Here is a 15,926-nt window from a genome sequence, read left to right as displayed (position 1 = left end):
AACCATCTTCCTATGACCAACATATCGAACCACAAATCACAACTCGTGACTCTATGATGGTGCGCATGGACAAAAGACATGCTCCTGACCGAGAGCACGGCAGTTCGAACTATTTTTATACCCTGCAGAGTGATACTCCTTTACCTACATGACATTTGGTTTGCATAACCACACATGTCCATACAAGGGGGTACTCGTGAAATCCTTTCCTAATAAGCCACAATCATTTGATAGATGCATCGTTCAGCGTGGAGGTATCCAAAACTACTATCGGAGTTAACTGGATACCTCTACATGCCCGTCTGCTTACACCATCGATGTTCAGGCCCAGATGATCACAGCTACAGAGGTATTCAACTTACCTTACTATTAGATTAGCATGTGGTGAGTATGGTAAGTGCTAAAGCCAAGGGCGGCCAACGTCGGTGCCTAACCAATGCAAGGCAGTCTACGGTATTCGAGCTCCCTCCCTGAACTACCCCGGGAACCTCCTCCAGGGTAGATGATACCTCTAACACCGCCCACATCTCGTCTCATTCTCGCATCTCAACCATCTCAACAACATAATCAATAGTATGAAAAATTAAGTAAGCCCTAAGCTCGTGAACAATGGCATCACCATCGCTCGACTTCTACTGAGGACCTATGTATTTCTAAGCATGTCGAACAACTCTTAGGCTAGACATCAACAATATTATTGAGGTGAAAGGATGAGGGTATTCAACAATTCAAGGTAGAAGATATGCAATACAACATAGGTTCTAGCCATTTGTGCCCGACATCGACTTGCTACTCATGCAAACATACATAAGCATAATTTATCAAATTTTAACTTCAACCAATTCAACACAAGGGTTCAATATGCTTAGATGCTTGCCTTGCTAATCTGTCGGCTGCCTGATGCTACTCGCACAGAATTCATAGAAGTGGGGTGCCTCAGTGTCACCCTCCCTCACCTGAACTGTTGGATCGAAGCTCTCTAAAAGAAACACGGGTGTAATACATAAATAAATGAACAATGCAAAAATGATGCATAAAATGTATGCTCAAGTAATAGTGGACCGCTGAGACTCAAAAATATTCGCAAAAGACCGCTAAGGGACTAGGGCTTCAAAGCGTTAAACCTCGGATAAGCCAACTTAAAGTGCACCAAGCCTTCAGTGGCTGGCGGTCAGACCGGCCTTAGGCTGGTGGTCAGACCGGTGGCTATCAGAGAGTTTTGGGGGCTGGCGATAGAATCGACGTTGATCCGGCGGTCAAACCACCCACCAACGGTCAGAATGGCCCTAGCGGCATTTTGACCCCTGTGTAGAGCCCTCACTTCGGACCTTCTGGTCCCAACTGGCGGTTAGACTGGCCATTGCGGCAGTCAGACCACCAGGCCTTGTCGGTAGCACCCTTGTTGGGTTGCCGGGGAGAGCTCCGATGAGACTCTCGACCATGGAGGGTACCTAAATGCGCTATGGGACTAGTGTAGTGTTTCTAAAGTGACTTGGACTACCTTCTCTGAGCTAAACACAAAATGCCCCATGAATTGGACCTAGGTTAGGTTGAGTTTTGGGCCTAAATGACACGGGGGGAGGGGGTCGAATTGAGCTCAGAAATAATGGAAAAAGGGTAGGGGAAGCCTCACCTTAGTGCATTGAAGCTTTCCAGCAGATGGGTTTGCTTCGGGAAGGCTTCGATTTGCGGATCGGCTCCCGAGGTGGTGGTGGAGCTTGAGGTGAACGGCGAGTCTTCGGCAAGGGAGAACAGGGGGAGACGCTTGGGGAAGTCCTTCGTGAGCTCGTGAGAGTCCCCTCCTCGTGTTAGGTGGAGAGAGTGAGAGAGGCAATTGACCACCTTAAGTTGAGCCTCTGTGTGCTAGCGATCAAACCGTGTAGGGTGTCGGTCAGACTGCAGCAAGCACACTTGGAAAGCTCTCCTGCTAAAGCCATGGTCGTCGCCAGCCATGCTTGCCGCCATACATGCCACCGCCGACCCATCAAACGAGTTCGCCATAGTGCGTTGAGCATGTTGGTACCCCTCCCTAGTGAAGCTCTACTGCCATCTGCTGTCGGCAACCGGTCAAAATTAGAAAATTCAGAAAATGCTGAAAGGAATATTAGTTGTCCTGATAAATTGACTGAAATAATCTATAATTTGTAGAAAAATATCTAGAACTCAGAAAAATATGAAATCAAGTTTGTTTGTTTTGTTTTTGTCATGATCTACATGAAATGTCCACTTGAGTAGCGCAGCGGTTTAATTGTTCGGTCTTACTTGTGGCAGGTCGTGGGTTCGAGCCTTGGCGGGTATGCGTGCAGTTAAAACAAATTTTTTGCACCCCGGACTTGTAGTGAAAGGGGTTTCACTGCCGGTGAACATATTCGAACGATAGTGAAAGTTGTTTCACCTCCAGTGGACTTCTTGGGCCGGTAGTGAAATATGTTTCACTGCCGGTTGTCCTATTGAGCCAGCAGTGAAGATCCCCTTTCACTGCCGGTCTTCATCTTGAGCCGACAGTGAAAGTCGTCCCTTATAAAAGTGCTCGACGCATGCGCCCTCTATCACTTAGAATTTTTTTTCCCCTTCCTAGCATGTGCCCTCGGGCGATTCACTTTCCGACACTGAGGAGCCTACGCTACCGTGCCCTATACCGTCATCCACTGCCACCATCACCGAGGACCACCAACCCGATGCTGAGAGCTCACCGCCTCCTCCCCAATGCTGAGGAGCCCATGCTGCCATGCACTGCATCCTCATCCACCGTCACCGTCACCAAGGACCATGACCTTGACGCCGAGGAGCCTCGTCCATATTCGCACTGTTCCAGTGCACGTCCACAAAACTATAATCAAGTAAATAATTTGTAACATTCGTCTTATTGTCAGTCTATTTAACATGGTTCACTTGCAGGTATACAGGTAAGGGACAGCCGGGTGGCAACCTCTAGGCATATCGCTTGGCCCCCTACGTCTCAGCATGGGCCCAAGCCCTTCAGGATGTCGTGGAGGAGGCGTGTCCGTTCGACGAGCAGAGCTTCGAGGAGTACCTACAGTGGTACATGCCACGTACACGTACACGGGTCACCTTCACCCCAGAGGATGTCCGGCCCCATGCTGCGTCGACTACGGAGGCCTACCTTGGCCATTGGGACGAGGACGCTGCATTAGCGGTATGTGTAATTTACATCTCATTTCAGTACCACGTACTCGCGTAAGAACGACTATAAACTGAAATTCTCATTTCTTGTTTTTTTCCACAGGCCGATATCATTTATGATATCCATAGGGACGCAGCTGGTACCATGGACCACCTCAGGCAAGGGGTGCACCTCAGTGCGGCAGTTGTAGCAAGGTTCGTCAAGCGGGTTTTCGATAAGACCGCGTGGGCCTTGAAGCTTACCTCTTGCCGGTCCACTGCAGACGTTGCAGGAGTGCCTCCCAGGTCGAGTGGGGTTCACGCTGAGTCGTCCAGGATATCTGATGTGCATCACCTTCCATCGATGTCGGCATCCACACGGCCCCCAGTACCACGACCTACAGGCCCAGACCCAATAGGTACGGATATTTCATACGCATGGCGTTTAAAGATATTCGTTTGTTACTGGTGCATTAATTTTAAACAAATATTAGGTGCACCTACACACGTATCGAAGCTACCACCTAGACCGAGCCTAGTACCAACACCCTCACCACTCGCAGGTCACTCAGGTACTGGGCGACACTACATTGCCATATTCATTATATTCAATAGTATATCTAATATTGTCCATAGGTTACCACGGTGATGAGGCCGGGCCATCTTCAGCTACACCTCGACCGATCCCACCACCAGTGTTCGACCCCTACTATGGCATACACGCCTTGCTATTCAATTCGTGATCTATTCTTACATGTTCGAACAGGTATAATATTTATGGTCCACTTACCATGTCGTAATCGCATTTCTTATTCCAATGTGACTGCACGCTAGTTGCATTTCTTAATTCAACATGACAACACGCTACTTTCTATCGTCCTCGACAGACCTAGAAAAGTCTTTCTTACAAATCTACTTATACACGAAGTGACCACTCGAAAAATCTGTCGGAGTCTAACTTTATCTATGAAGTGACCACACAATTGAACTTTAACCATTAAACAATATCACCTCTATCCTGGTGTAATCTGCAGACACGAATTGACCGCACCACTCAACTTTAACCATGAAATAACAACACAGTTGTCCTTGCGCAGGCTATAGACAAGAAGTGACAACACGGGATAGCTTTTACCAAAAATTAAATGACAACACATGTACCTTGACACACGAAATCTCTGTCCAGCATCAATGCCACAACTTATCCATTCTTCAAGAGGGAATCCAATGCTCCTCCCCCCCCTCTAAGCCCTTCCACCCACTCCTTTCTTCAATAGGGAATCCAATGCTCCTGCCTTCCCCCACCATAATTAACCCCACCTTCATACATGGATACACCACTCATTTCTCAGTTCTCTCAACTGCAATGTCTTCCAGCTCCACCAAACCCACCCAAGAAATATTGTGGGATTTTCATCCCCCAAGGGGTCGAATCACCGATGTGCTTCTATGGTGACCGTTGTAGGCTTCACGAGTCCCACAACATCTCTTACACCTATAGGCTGCGCTTCTTCATGTGTGCTAACTACCAATACGACAAGCCTCAACATGGGCCGTATGAGTATCCACTGGTATAGCAACAAAGATCAGCCACATCTTTCCCAATTTCATACACTATTTTACTAATCTCTCATCTTGTTCTATTTGTCCAGTCTCGTCCACCTATCTATGACTTTATTCAATGGCTCGATATTGAGAAAAATGAATACCAAAAGCGGTGGGTCGACATAACCATGTGGTGGAGGAGAGAAGCTTACGCACGCCAGGAGTACGAGCAACAACAAGAGGAACTACGCCTAAAGCGGTAGGAAGAAGTGAGCATGAGGAAGGCAACGCAGGACCATACCACGGCTCAAGCCCGCGAAGCTGAGAGGGCAAGGAAGCGGGAGATGGACTGTCGCGCTAAGGCAGCAGGTCCCGATGCCCCGCGAAAGGGCAAATATCCTAGGTGCACTCAGTAGAGAGTATCTAATGTAACCCAATATGTTTCCACTCCCTAAGGCATGTTATGATTAGGAGCGGTGCACTATTAAGTAGGTCTTTGTGAGAACCGTACATGCCACCTTTTTTTGTCGTCGTGTCATCGTGATTATAGTCTCATGTAATGTTTTGCACCATATGTATAATCTTATGTTTGTCGCTGTTTGTAACCTCATTGCCGTGTAATATGCTGCGAGTGCTTCACATATATAATTTGTTCACAAATATTGATTTTGTATCCTCCTAACAATACGTAAACTACTCCAAAATATCGCTTCTCCATTATGCCATATTGGCCGATTTTTAACCATTTTAATTCCAAATTTTACAACATATCAATTTCAAATATTGAGCAACATTTTGCAATATATTTTGCAACTTTTTAAAAGAATGGCCTACCCGCCTAGCGGGAGGGCGGTTTGAATGTACCCGCCTCTCTGTGGGCGGCTGCCCCTACCCACCCCCTGAGAGGGCGGTTAGGCCCCTTGCCGCACTCTCAGAGGGCAGTAAGGACTCCTTACCGCCCCCTGAGAGGGCTGCAGCCTTTTCAGAGGGCGGCTGATGCCTAGTTTTGCAAATACTGCCCCAAGGAATCTATTTATTTAAATATTTAATTGATAAATATAAAAATAAAAAAAGTCCCAGTGCCGAGGCTATGTGGATACTGTGGCCCATGCGGGCAATAGACCAAGTTCAGGTGGACCGATGGTTTGGACTTGGAGTCGGTTACCTACAGAATCAACCGACTTCAATGCCGCTAGAGCTAAAGAGCATGCGAGAACCATACTAAATTTTTTTGCTTGGGACAACTTAATTCTTTAGATCTTTTTTTTTAAGAAGCTAGCTGTCCTAAAAAGCTATTTTTTTAGAGAAGTTGTTGTATAGAGAAGTTGGACGTTTGGCTCGCTGATTCTCTATAGGGAGATTGTCTATGCTGAATGTAAAATGACCTGGATGTCCTCGAAGCTAATGATGCCTTTTTTTTTTGCTGAATATGCATAGAAGATAGTATTTGAATTGATTTTTGACAATTTAAGATGTACCATAAGAATATTGTAATAAATGGAAATGATGATAATATTGTAACAAATTGAAACCATAAGAATATTATAGTCCATTGCATTGTGTCCCTCTAAAGTAGTAAGAACACTAGCATCATCGAACAAAGTACTACTCACGAGTACAAATAATAGTTATGCTACCAAATATTGCCCGTATCAGTTTCATCTCTTGAAGCACTCCCATCATCTATGGTAGCTTGGGTTCCATGAGCTCCATCGTCATCAACATAGTTTTCAAAATCAGCATCATGTATAGCACTATCTCGAATGAAATTGTGAAGATCCATTACTGCAATTATGATTTTAGATTGCTTCTCTATTGTATAGCTAGGAAAATTTATAAGAATGCACCACTTCATCTTTAAACTCCAAAGCAACACTCGATCACATTTCAGAGGGATGAATGTGCATAGTTGAAGAATTCCTTGGATCCCACAGGGTGGCGACCATGTTGCCAATCAGAGACATGATACATTCGTCCCTCGTAAGGTGCTAGAAATCCTTTTTTGTTAGGACATCCTGAATCGATGAGATAATATTTTCCTATTTAACAAGGTGTTAGTTTAATGCATGATATACAAATATTCATAAGATAATGTATGCCGGTAAGTAATATACCTTCTTGGGGATACGAAAATTGTTGCTTGTACGTTACCAAAGTATCTAATAATATGCGAGTGTCATGAACAGATCCTGACCAACCAGTGTCAACAAATGTGATCCTCATATCAAAGTCATAAACCACCATGATATTTTGCGAAACATCCATGTTGGCCAAAGTATTTAGGTTGTTCACTTAAGGGCACAATCACATGTATGTGTGTTCCATCAATTACACCAATACAATCCTTGAAATGAAGCCAAAACCTAGGTTCTTGGAGCCTAGAATGCATTGTTGTAAACAATGGATCTTTAGGCTTTATTATGTCAACAGCCATTCGATTGATACTATCTAGTGCCTCAGTAAACTTTCTACTGACAATTTCCAATGAATGTCCAAACTTATTATTTACTTGTCTAAATGATTGGGGTGCAGCGCGTGCCCATAAAAACATTCCTAAGGCTTCCTTGCTACAAAATTCTCTACTAGATTGAAAGCTATAGCTATTTACCAATGTTTCGTGAAACCGTTGAAAATTGTCCACCTCATTCTAAACATGTCATAACACTTGTCATTATCTTGAAGTTGCGCCTCAACCCATTGAATTCTAGTCATGTTGGAAGTGTCCTAGCATTCTTCATCCTGCTTGAGTCCCCATGGTATGACATAAATTCCAAAGCAGCATATGCAACCATAAAATCATCACCCTCTTCATTGCTACCATTATCTATAATGACATCACTTTGTTCTTTAGAGTCAGTAGAAGAGCTCATCGCACATGATTACAAAGGAAGCCATGGTGACATCAATCACAAATGAATAAATTTAGTCATACTCCCTCCATTCAGAAATAGTATGCATATTTTTTTAGGCTCCATCTTTGAAGTTGGATTTTGACTAATGTTTTCTCACAAAATATATCATTTATAGCTACAAGTGTGAAATCATTTTGAATTGTGAATCTAGTTGTATAATTTTTATACACTAGATATCCTTATAATTTGATTAAATGTTAGTAAAAGTATGCAGAGTTTGACTTTTTCAAAAAAATATGTCTACTATTTCTGAACAGAGGGAGTAGTACATAACAAGATAAGTCTCAAAGTGATAACACAAAATAACTAAAATCATAGTACATAAGAGGATAAGTCTCTAAGTGATGACACAAGATAACTAAAGTCATAGTACATAACAGGATAAGTCTCAAATTGATGACATAATAGGTCTTCCTCCACAACCTAACGCTTCCTTCTATCCTCCTATGTCCTCTTCAGCCAATTCAGTCTCCCATTTGGTGTCTTCAAAGTGATAAACATGTCACAATACTCCTTTTTGATATGAAGTTGTGTGGCATAATAGTGCTCTTCACTCTGTTCTTCAGCTCCATCCTGAATTACTAATTCCAACAATTGAGCTATCTCATCTCTCACATCATCAACCACTGCAGAAGTAGCAGAATTTGTACTGCTTTAGGCCTTCAACTCATATGCATCCACCAATCGCTTCATATAGTCATCTCTACAAGTCTTCTTCTTCTTTCCCCTGGGAGAATCATGAGCTGCCATTTTGTCCTTGCCCCTCTTCTGAACAATGGCTGGCACACCATTCACATCCACAGCCTCACCCTTAGCAGCGCCACCATCTCCATTATCATTCTCTCCATGAACTCCTAGAATAAAGGAACTCTCATTTGTACAACTAATAGCTTCAAACATTGTCTTCAACTCTTCCTCATGCTTAAGTGGTGTAGCCTAAAAAGTGATACAGCCCAGCATTGCTTGAAAATACAAAGAACAATATAAACTTCAACACCACAAAATAGATTACTTATAGAGACAACATATTCATATACTAACCTAATTTTGCTTAGCCCACCACTCATCACTAGCTGTAATGCATCCAGTCACAAGATCCCTCCCCAAACCAGTGGTTCTATTGTTTAAAGTCTTCCATTGGGTATGTGTTTTATTTATGGCATCCGACCTATTCTTCATTTTCCCATGGGCATATGACCTCTTAGTTCGTTCCTGGAACTTCCTTACAAGGTTTGCATACTCTAAACTATTCAAGCATTGTTGAGGCCTATTATGTGCATTCACTTCGTCCACACAAATTTTATTGAACACCTTAGCAGCAAATGGATCCCACTTAGCAATGAACTTTGCAGGCTTTTCCATCTATGATTTGCATTTGAACATTACATCACCAATAACTTGGCCATGCATACGAGATTTTTCAAACATATATCACAACACTACCTTCTACTTGTACTTACAATTACTGAATTTGGATCAAGTATTCTTTGGATCAGTGAATTAACTCTAGGAGAAAACCAATACGGGCATGTATACTGAGATGCAGTTATCTTCAAATGCAAGTTACCCAATTGTCAACCTGAGTTAATACATAAGTGGAGACATGAGTCCAGAAATGAGTTCAAAAATGTCAGGTAGCCTACGACTTATGAGCCACATTATTACAAGTAGATCTAATTATAGGAACGCTAGCTAGATTATTTTTAGCCAAAAACATCACAATTTGAAACGAAATTTACAATCGTTCCCAATCAAGAACAATAGCAATCAATAGATCTTGTCAGTTCAAAGCATCAAGCCAAGGAGGAGCTACTACAATGGACATGGGACAGATGAGAGTGCTGGACTGAAGTGAGTGAGCAGGGATGAACTCACCGAGCACCACGTGAATGGAAGCCAGGGGAGGCGTGAGCCGGAGGTCGAATCCTGATATATGATTTTAGGAGGATGGGGAGCAGTCCATAGTAACACTAGAGTATAACCCAAAAAAGCTAACTTGTGCTAAAGACGTTGCTCGCCCCGTCAGTCTCCAATGGTGGTAGCGGCTTTGGTCATGGTGGCAGCAAGCGACCGATTGGCCAAGGAAGTAGGGGGCCAACTGAAGAGGAAGGAAGAGACCCACCGGAGCGCAGTCGTGCTCGTTGGCACAGCCACCGTTTCGAGTACCCGCCATTGCTTGAGCTCAAACCCTAGTCACCGGATCAGTAGTGATCTTGTGCAGGCTACCGAGGAGTCGGGGCTGGCGGTGGAATGGAGTCTGCAATGGACGAGTCAGAAGGGGTAAGTGGATGCCAATTCTGGGTAAATACACCCGAACTTTGTGCCTTCATTTGTTTCTCCACCTGTGCATTGGTGGGAAGAAACCGAAGGGTCGATTCTGTGTCGCAGGCAGATGTTCACATTCACCACAAAGCACGTTCCTCTGAATCGGGGCCAGAAGTGGGCCGTTTGGACCCGTTTGCCGCTTTTTTCTACCAAAATCGACCAAGAATCGGTGCCAAACACGCCCATAAGTTGATGTATTGTGTCGAGGTGAGGCGAAGGGGGCAATACAAAGGGTTTTAGGAAAATAGATTAGAGAGTTTAATCTAGGTTTTCGCAAGAAAACTTTAAGAGATGCATCTTGTAACCCATCAATACAATAAAGTGCAAATTTCGTAATTTTTTCTTTCTACTTATCTTGTTCATCTTTTCGCAGTGGTTTTGGTGAATCGTTCGTTCGTTTGCGATTTGCATTGGGTTGATCCATCCAAAATCATCATCAAGCATCAAGGTAACTCTGTGTGGAATTTGGTTGGTCAAATTTCGTAATTCTTGAGATATTTATGTTTGATCTATTTTCGTCACAATCTTTCGTAGTATGCTTGCGAATTTTATATCTTCAGTTCTAGAGATTCGATCAACCTGATTCTCTTGGCAATGATTTCTTACAATTCTCTAGTTGATACAGTAAAAAATTAGGGCAATCCAACAGTTGGTTTTTCTGGACGTCACTTTTAGTCAGATAGTTGTCCATCCTGAACTGAATTTCATGAATATATCGAATAGTTAATTTGGATGATTTAAAATTTGAATTTAGCTTATGTAATTATTCACTCCTTCTTGATTAGGTAATTTGCGCATATCCTATCCTACGTGACTAATCTTTGTTTCAACAAATATTTCGTAGAAGATGCTCTCCTATCTGCGTTAGCTTGTAGCCTGTACTAGACTATCATAGTTGACACGGACATGAATGGGCTACGCTAGCACTTGGTTTTTGTAGTAATACCGCCTTGTATAGCGAAAGCAGTGGGAGTACATCTACTCAGTTCAAGTGGCAGCCCAAGTGGGTACTACGACCCACTGCAAACAATAATCTGAATTTAACCCGCAGGGTCGTTGCCATGTCTTCCTCGTCACTCAGCTGAACATGTGTTTGTGCGTGTTCTGTTCAACCTCTTTCATTCTATAGATGCTCTTCTTCCTTCTCCGAATAGCAGAGCAGAGCAGCACACATATGTGCATTCATCCATCCAGCGTCACTCATACGTCGTCTCTTCTTCAATTCAAGTTCATTCGTTCTCTTCTCCATGGCTCCCCTCGACGTATTGCTCGGGCTTCTTCTCCTCTCTTCACTGCACACTCCTTCATGTTCCGCTGCCACAAATGGTGATACTCTCACGGCAGGCCAAGGGCTCGCCGTCGGTGATATGCTCGTCTCGAGAAATGGCAAGTTCGCGCTCGGCTTCTTCCAGCCAACAACAACAGGCATCAGTAAGTCCGACAACACCTCCCCCAACTGGTACCTTGGCATTTGGTTCAATAAGATCCCGGTTTTTACCACTGTGTGGGTTGCTAATAGGGAGGAGCCAATCACTGGCCCCATGCTCAAGCTAACACAACTGAAAATCTCAAGCGATGGCAATCTTGCCATCGTAAACCATACCGGTACAGAATCCATAATCTGGTCCACTCACATTGTCAATAGGACAGGAACCAGCTTGAACACCACTAGTGCCGTTCTCTTGAACACTGGAAACCTTGTCCTCGTCGAAAGCCCATCAACTAATGTAACGTTGTGGGAGAGCTTTGACTATCCAACAGATGTTTGGCTTCCTGGCGCCAAGTTTGGCCGGAACAAGGTCACCGGCTTCAATCGCCAGTTCATCTCAAGGAAGAGCCTCATCGATCCGGGTCTCGGCTCATACTGCGTTGAACTAGACACCAGCGGGGTGGTCCTCAAGCACCGCTACCCTGTTGTAGTGTATTGGTCTTGGGCATCAGGAAAATCATCATTGAAACTTATACAAGTACTCAAGACGATGGTAGACATGAATCAGCAGACCAGAGGTCTGATTAACCCGGCATATATTGATAACAGTGAAGAGGAGTACTACATATACACTTCACCGGATGAATCATCTTCCATATTTGTCCCACTAGACATCTCTGGTCAGATCAAGTTGAATATTTGGTCACAAGACAGACAGTCTTGGCAAACAATAAATACCCAACCTGCTGATCCCTGCACTCCATATGCTGCCTGTGGAGCTTTCACGGTCTGCAACGGCAATTCACGTCCATTCTGCGATTGTATGGAGAGCTTCTCTCAGAAGTCAGCTCGGGATTGGGAGCTTGATGATCGAACAGGGGGCTGCATCAGAAATACTCCATTGCATTGCACTAGTAACAAAAACATGACAAGTTCAACAGACATGTTCCACCCAATCGCTCATGTTACATTGCCCTATAATCCCCAAAGCTTAGACGTTGCTACCATTCAGAGAAAATGCGAAGAATCTTGTCTTAATGATTGCTCCTGCACTGCTTATTCCTATAACAATAGCAGATGTTCTATCTGGCACGGGGAATTGCTTAGCGTAAATCTGAATGATGGCATTGATAATAATTCTGAAGATGTTCTTTACCTTCGTCTTGCGGCCAAAGATTTGCAAAGTTTGAGAAAAGACAAAAGAAAACCAAGCATTGAACTTGTTACTGCTGCAAGCATTATTAGTTTCGGGTTACTAATGTTCATGCTGTTGTTAGTGATTTGGAGGAACAAGTTCAAGTGGTGTGGTGCGCCATTATACTACAATCAAGAAAGTGGTGGAATTATAGCCTTTAGATACACTGATTTAGATCGTGCTACTAAAAACTTCTCAGAAAAGCTGGGAGGTGGTGGTTTTGGTTCTGTATATAAGGGAGTGTTAAGTGACTCAACTACTATAGCAGTGAAAAGGCTTGATGGTGCCAGTCAGGGAGAGAAGCAATTCAGGGCTGAGCTGAGCTCAATTGGATTGATCCAACATATCAACCTAGTCAAATTGATTGGTTTCTGCTGCGAAGGTGATACTAGGTTACTTGTGTATGAATACATGTTAAATGGATCTCTTGATGCCCATCTATTTAAGAGCAATGTTGTTGTCCTAAATTGGAACAGCAGGTATCAAATAGCTCTAGGAGTTGCTAGAGGATTGTCATACTTGCATCAGAGTTGCCACGAATGCATCATACATTGTGATATTAAGCCAGAAAACATACTGCTCGATGCCTCATTTATTCCTAAAGTTGCAGACTTTGGGATGGCAGCATTTGTAGGAAGGAATTTTAGCCGAATTCTGACTACATTCAGAGGAACTGCAGGGTATCTTGCCCCAGAGTGGCTTAGTGGAGTTGCTATTACACAAAAAATTGATGTTTACGCCTTCGGTATGGTACTGTTGGAAATCATATCAGGAAGGAGGAATTCACCTGAAGCATACACAAGCAACAGTTATCATGTTGAATATTTCCCTGTGCGAGCCATCACCATGCTTCACAAGGGAGATATGCGGAGTTTGGTAGATCCAAAATTACATGGTGACTTCAATTTGGAACAGGCTGAAACGGTTTGCAAAGTTGCATGTTGGTGCATCCAAGATAATGAGTTTGATCGGCCAACCATGGGTGAAGTGGTGCGGTATCTTGAGGGTCTACAGGAGATTGATATGCCTCTTATGCCAAGGCTACTTGCAGCTATAACGGAACGCTCTGATGCAACTTTATTGTAACAGTTCATAAATATTTCGCAGTCGATGTTACTAATCTTTGTTTCCACAAATTTTGAAGTTGTAACCTGGAGCGTTAGGAATAAAGGAAGGCAAGCCTGCGATTGCTAAATTGTATCTTATTTACTTTTTTAATGGCCAATTATGATAAGAAAGCGTTGTAGAAAAATATGGCGGAAGTAAAAAGATGTGTATGTTTTGTTGATTGGGCAGGTGATGTATATCTTTAAATTGAAGGACGAAGTTGATATGTGCTACTACTTACTGCTTGCTCTAGACATCACTTCTAAGGTGCTCGGCGCCAAGCACAAAGCTGCGCGACCTGCATCCAACGTGCCAAGCAGCAAACCGGACCACGATCATTATGTAATACAGAAGTATTGGTACTTTGACATTTGCTATTATGGACATTTAGTTTTTATATAAACAATGCTGCAGTGTCATCATCGATGACTCCGAACACTGACTCTAAAATCCTGCATCTGCTCTCCCACCACTGCTCGTCGTACATCCAAGTCGTGCAAGGTTGGATCCCAAACAAGCGGTGTTGTGCTGCCTGATGAGACACCCTACAGATGCAACACCTAGCGCTATTGCACAGCCCCTATCATTATGGGCTCTAAAATCTTCTTTATTATCGATTTTAAAGTCAGCAATAGGTAACGAGCAGTGGTACTCAGGGATTATAGGCTGAAGGCTCTAGCCGGTAGTGATGCCTAGGAATCACTATTGGCTGGTGGTTTCAGTCAGCAATGATTCCCAAGGCAATACTACTGGCTAGAGCCTTCAATCGGTAGTGTTTTGCCTCTTCGGCCTCCCTTGCCTCTCTTCCCTATCCTCCCTCTCTCTATCCTCCCCCTCTCTCCTCGATCTCTGCGTCCCTCTCTCAATATATGCATACAATGAGACATATATTTAATGTGAATCAATTATAAAGGCATCTTCATTAATACATAGTAATTCATATTATATAATGAAGGTGCTCGGCATCGACAAACACACATATATACATAATAGTTCTCACAGGTCACCCCCGAAAAATAAGTCGAGTTGAGCTAGTCCAATATCCCTCTACCTCTCTCGTGGTGAGGACCGCATCTCCTCACGAACGGCTAATGGTGTGTGTATATCCGGGGAGGCCGGGGGGCGATGGTGGTGGAGCGGAGGACCCGGATATGCCTAATTGACTGCAGCGTCACCTATGCTCTAGGCTTGCTGGCATGTCAAAGACAACAAAGTCGGACACTTGAATACCACTATGGTTTGAGCCTTTGGCATCCTCTGTAGCACACTGACGGGCCACCCTCACATGCTTATCCACAGCACACTAACGGGCCACCCTCTCGTCCTCCTCCTTATGGGCATACTTACAGGAAGTTACTTCTTGCTCCTTCGCAATGCATAGCTGACGGGCCAACCTCTCATCCTCATCCTCCTGGGCACGCTTACGAGCCGCTGCTTCTTACTGCTCCTTCATATAATTGTTGGAAGGTCATTCTGTCGAAGAGTCGTCTGACGCTACCAACTCTGAAAGCTGGTTGAAGGCCACAACAGGATCCTTCGGACTAGGTGCAATGATAGCGGGTGCACTTCTACCACATCTTCTTCGAGGCGATGGCTAGGGAGGTGAACTTCTTCTAGGAGATAGGTGAGGAGAGAGGGAGATCTTCGAGGCGACGGCAGCCTGGGGTATCATGGAGAGTAAAGGTTCTTAGTATCTATCCCTAGTGGAAACACTATGGAGGCCTTCTCCTACGCGATAAATGTGTGCTCGTTCTCTCCTATAGTGTTCGCCCCCTCCTCTGTGGGGTAGTCCACCTCAACATGATGGTACTAGTCAACTGCCTCATCTACTTCGACCACGGTGTATCCCTCCATTATTGGATGTCCGTGAAAATATTCATGGGAGCCGTGGGGATAAGCCACGCCGGAAGCCACCTTGATGGTAATATTTCTAGCACCAATGTGTACTTTACACAGTGTTCGTGTTGTGATGAGGTCGACAGGATAAGTGATGGGTTAGCTCCCGAAACTCCCATGGACGTACAGCTACTCTGATTACCATCGGGGCTGGAGGGCGCAACATTAGGAGACGCTGTCGGTCGTTCCTGTTCGCTCACAATGGCGCCCCATTGACGCATGAGAGCTTGTTGTACTGCTTGTGCTCTTTTTTTCTCTATATGTTCCCCTTTTGTAGCGTTTGTTCAAGTATTTCCATCATCCTACCTTGTTGTACCTCTCGTTATGTATCTCGCTCTTCTTGGGATCTCTTTCGACTCTTGTAACTGTTGATGTCGCCTGGGAATCTATATTT

At 44.1% G+C, this 15,926-nt stretch overlaps 1 protein-coding gene across 1 annotated transcript; it reads left to right on the top strand.

Annotated features, from left to right (window-relative positions):
• Positions 1 to 10,955: 10,955 nt before the first annotated feature.
• On the top strand, positions 10,956 to 13,837 carry LOC133928629 (G-type lectin S-receptor-like serine/threonine-protein kinase At2g19130). Its single transcript, XM_062375047.1, has one exon. The coding sequence runs from the start codon at positions 11,153 to 11,155 to the stop codon at positions 13,613 to 13,615; it is 2,463 nt and encodes an 820-aa protein (XP_062231031.1). The 5' UTR covers positions 10,956 to 11,152; the 3' UTR covers positions 13,616 to 13,837.
• Positions 13,838 to 15,926: the final 2,089 nt, after the last annotated feature.

This window comes from Phragmites australis, chromosome 9 (genome assembly GCF_958298935.1).
Source record: "Phragmites australis chromosome 9, lpPhrAust1.1, whole genome shotgun sequence".
Taxonomy (NCBI): domain Eukaryota; kingdom Viridiplantae; phylum Streptophyta; class Magnoliopsida; order Poales; family Poaceae; genus Phragmites; species Phragmites australis.
Note: the sequence above shows the minus strand (reverse complement) of the source record. Positions and strands in the feature narration are given on the sequence as shown.

Bases quoted from the DNA above. Each gene is read 5' to 3' on its own strand.
- LOC133928629 (XM_062375047.1), top strand. From the start codon at position 11,153: ATGGCTCCCCTCGACGTATTGCTCGGGCTTCTTCTCCTCTCTTCACTG.